At 29.6% G+C, this 2,162-nt stretch overlaps 1 protein-coding gene across 1 annotated transcript; it reads left to right on the top strand.

Moving 5' to 3' along the window:
• The first annotated feature begins 203 nt into the window (after positions 1-203).
• On the top strand, positions 204-1,606 carry LOC113865696 (MLP-like protein 43). The gene is made up of 2 exons (XM_027500416.1): positions 204-445; positions 1,105-1,606. Exons 1-2 carry the CDS (start codon positions 259-261, stop codon positions 1,374-1,376), a joined length of 459 nt encoding a protein of 152 aa, XP_027356217.1. The 5' UTR covers positions 204-258; the 3' UTR covers positions 1,377-1,606.
• The last annotated feature ends 556 nt before the right edge of the window (positions 1,607-2,162 follow it).

Below are 2,162 nucleotides of genomic sequence, written 5' to 3' on the forward strand. Positions count from 1 at the left end.
TGTAAACTGTAGAGATTAAAAGTTAAAGATGGAGTAAGAAACTTCAATTGCCAAATCTGGAAATCAAAATGAAAAATGATTAGGTAATTGAATATTTGGGAGGGGTATGAAATGGACCCCATAGTCGAATTAATTAGTTGGCAGGAGTGGGTATGCAATGATCTATATAAGTCTTACATTGTTGAGTACTCATTCCCATCTCTCGCATCCTTAATTGTCCAGTTCTTGTTTCTAGTATTTGTTTCTTTCTTGTTCATCATGTCACTCGCTGGTAAAATTACCACTGAAATTGGGGTTCACGCAACCGCTGCAAAGTGGTTCAACCTCTTTGCAGCTCAGCTCCACCATGTTCAAAACCTTACTGATAGAGTGCATGGAACCAAGCTGCATCGGGGTGAAGACTGGCATCACAATGAAAGCATCAAACACTGGACTTATATCATAGGTAATTCAGTTTCTGACTAAATTAGTATGCAAACGGAAATGTTTAATTCTTTTTCTTTCTTTTTTATAAGTCTATATTGTGTTCTTATATTTTGAACTTAATAAAAATTTTGTATAGCAATTGAAAATTTATGAGAAAAAAGTTTATGGGTTTTAAAAATGTATTCGCAGTTTTTGGTAAGGTCTATTTGTTTACGGATCTTGTCAAGTAAGTGTTTTTAGAGCATTGAAAGGATTTTTTTTTATGTTCAAAGATATGTTAAACCATATTGAAAGTTCTGTGGAGATGTGTATTTATTATTTTTTTTTAAAAAGTATTTTTACTTTTTTAACTAAGGACATTGATGAACGTTTTTTTTTTTTAATGTCGTTAGAATACTTGTTGATGAATCAATAATTTTTTTTATCAAAAATTATCCTAGAAATATATTAACATTAGTCTTAATAAAATATTTATTTTTTATTTTTTTAAATCAATGTAAAGATATTGATTAGTACTTTTTTTTTAATTTTTTTAATACTTATTCAAGGACATATAACAAGAATTTAAAAAAAATTCAAAATTATAATATTCAATGTTATCTATGTATTAAATTATATAAATGCTATCACACTTGTACAAAGTTTTTGTTGCTGGTCTTGATTGCTTGTGACCCACAGATGGTAAGGTTACAACATGTCAAGAGAGAATTGAATCCGTTGATGAACAGACTAAAACAGTCGTATACAAGCTCTTCGATGGAGATATTGATCATCAATTTAAGAGCTTTAAGCTCATTTTTCAAGCTCTTGATGCGAATCATGGCGGTGCTATTATCAAATGGACCGTTGAATATGAGAGGATCAGTGACAGTGTTGATCCTCCGTATGGGTACATAGAATATCTCCACAAATGCACTAAAGATATCGATGCTCATCTTCTCAAGGCATAGCTCCAAATCTATGAAAAGCTATATCAAATAAGAAATAGTTGGTTTGGCTTATATGTATAATCGGTGTGAAGTTTGACATGAAGAATAAGGGTCGAAGGATCGATGTGTATCTTGTTGATCCTTCGTTTGTATGGAATAAATTTAGATACGAGTGTTGGTGATGGCTTGAAGCGTGTCAAATCATATGTTTAATGCTCATCGTTAATGGATATTTTAATATTTATGCTTTTTGAATGTTTATAGTTTAATTTTGTGCAGCACGTACTTTATATATATATAGTCTCTGAATTGTTCTTTGATTTGCCAAATCTTCACCAGTACGTGGAAGCACATTAACCCGAAGTTGACAATTATAATATGCAAGTTTCCACTTTAACCATGAATATAATATATGAATGGAATAATTAAAATAATTGAACTTATGGTTTGCTTGCCTATGGTCCATTGGATTATATTAAAATTAAATTATGGCTTTGGGTCAGGGCTAAATTCGTCTGTGTATATATATATATATATATATATATATATGAATAGACTTCTAATCCTTTGATTTGTATTGCTCAAGCCTCAGTGCATCATGAAATTGCCATGTAAATGGATTGAAGAATTTCTTACACTCATAAGAATATTTCTTAAAATTAATAATTAATTTTTTATTAGAAGTTATAGTATTTAATATTCTTAATGCATTAAATTATATATTGATAAGAAGTTAGAAGGATTGAATATGTAAAAAAATGCTGTTAGAATTTTATAACGAGAACTCTCTAAAATAGTTTATTTTTT

The sequence above is a fragment of the Abrus precatorius genome, unplaced genomic scaffold, assembly GCF_003935025.1.
Source record: "Abrus precatorius isolate BTA unplaced genomic scaffold, Abrus_2018 Scaffold4, whole genome shotgun sequence".
Classification (NCBI taxonomy): domain Eukaryota; kingdom Viridiplantae; phylum Streptophyta; class Magnoliopsida; order Fabales; family Fabaceae; genus Abrus; species Abrus precatorius.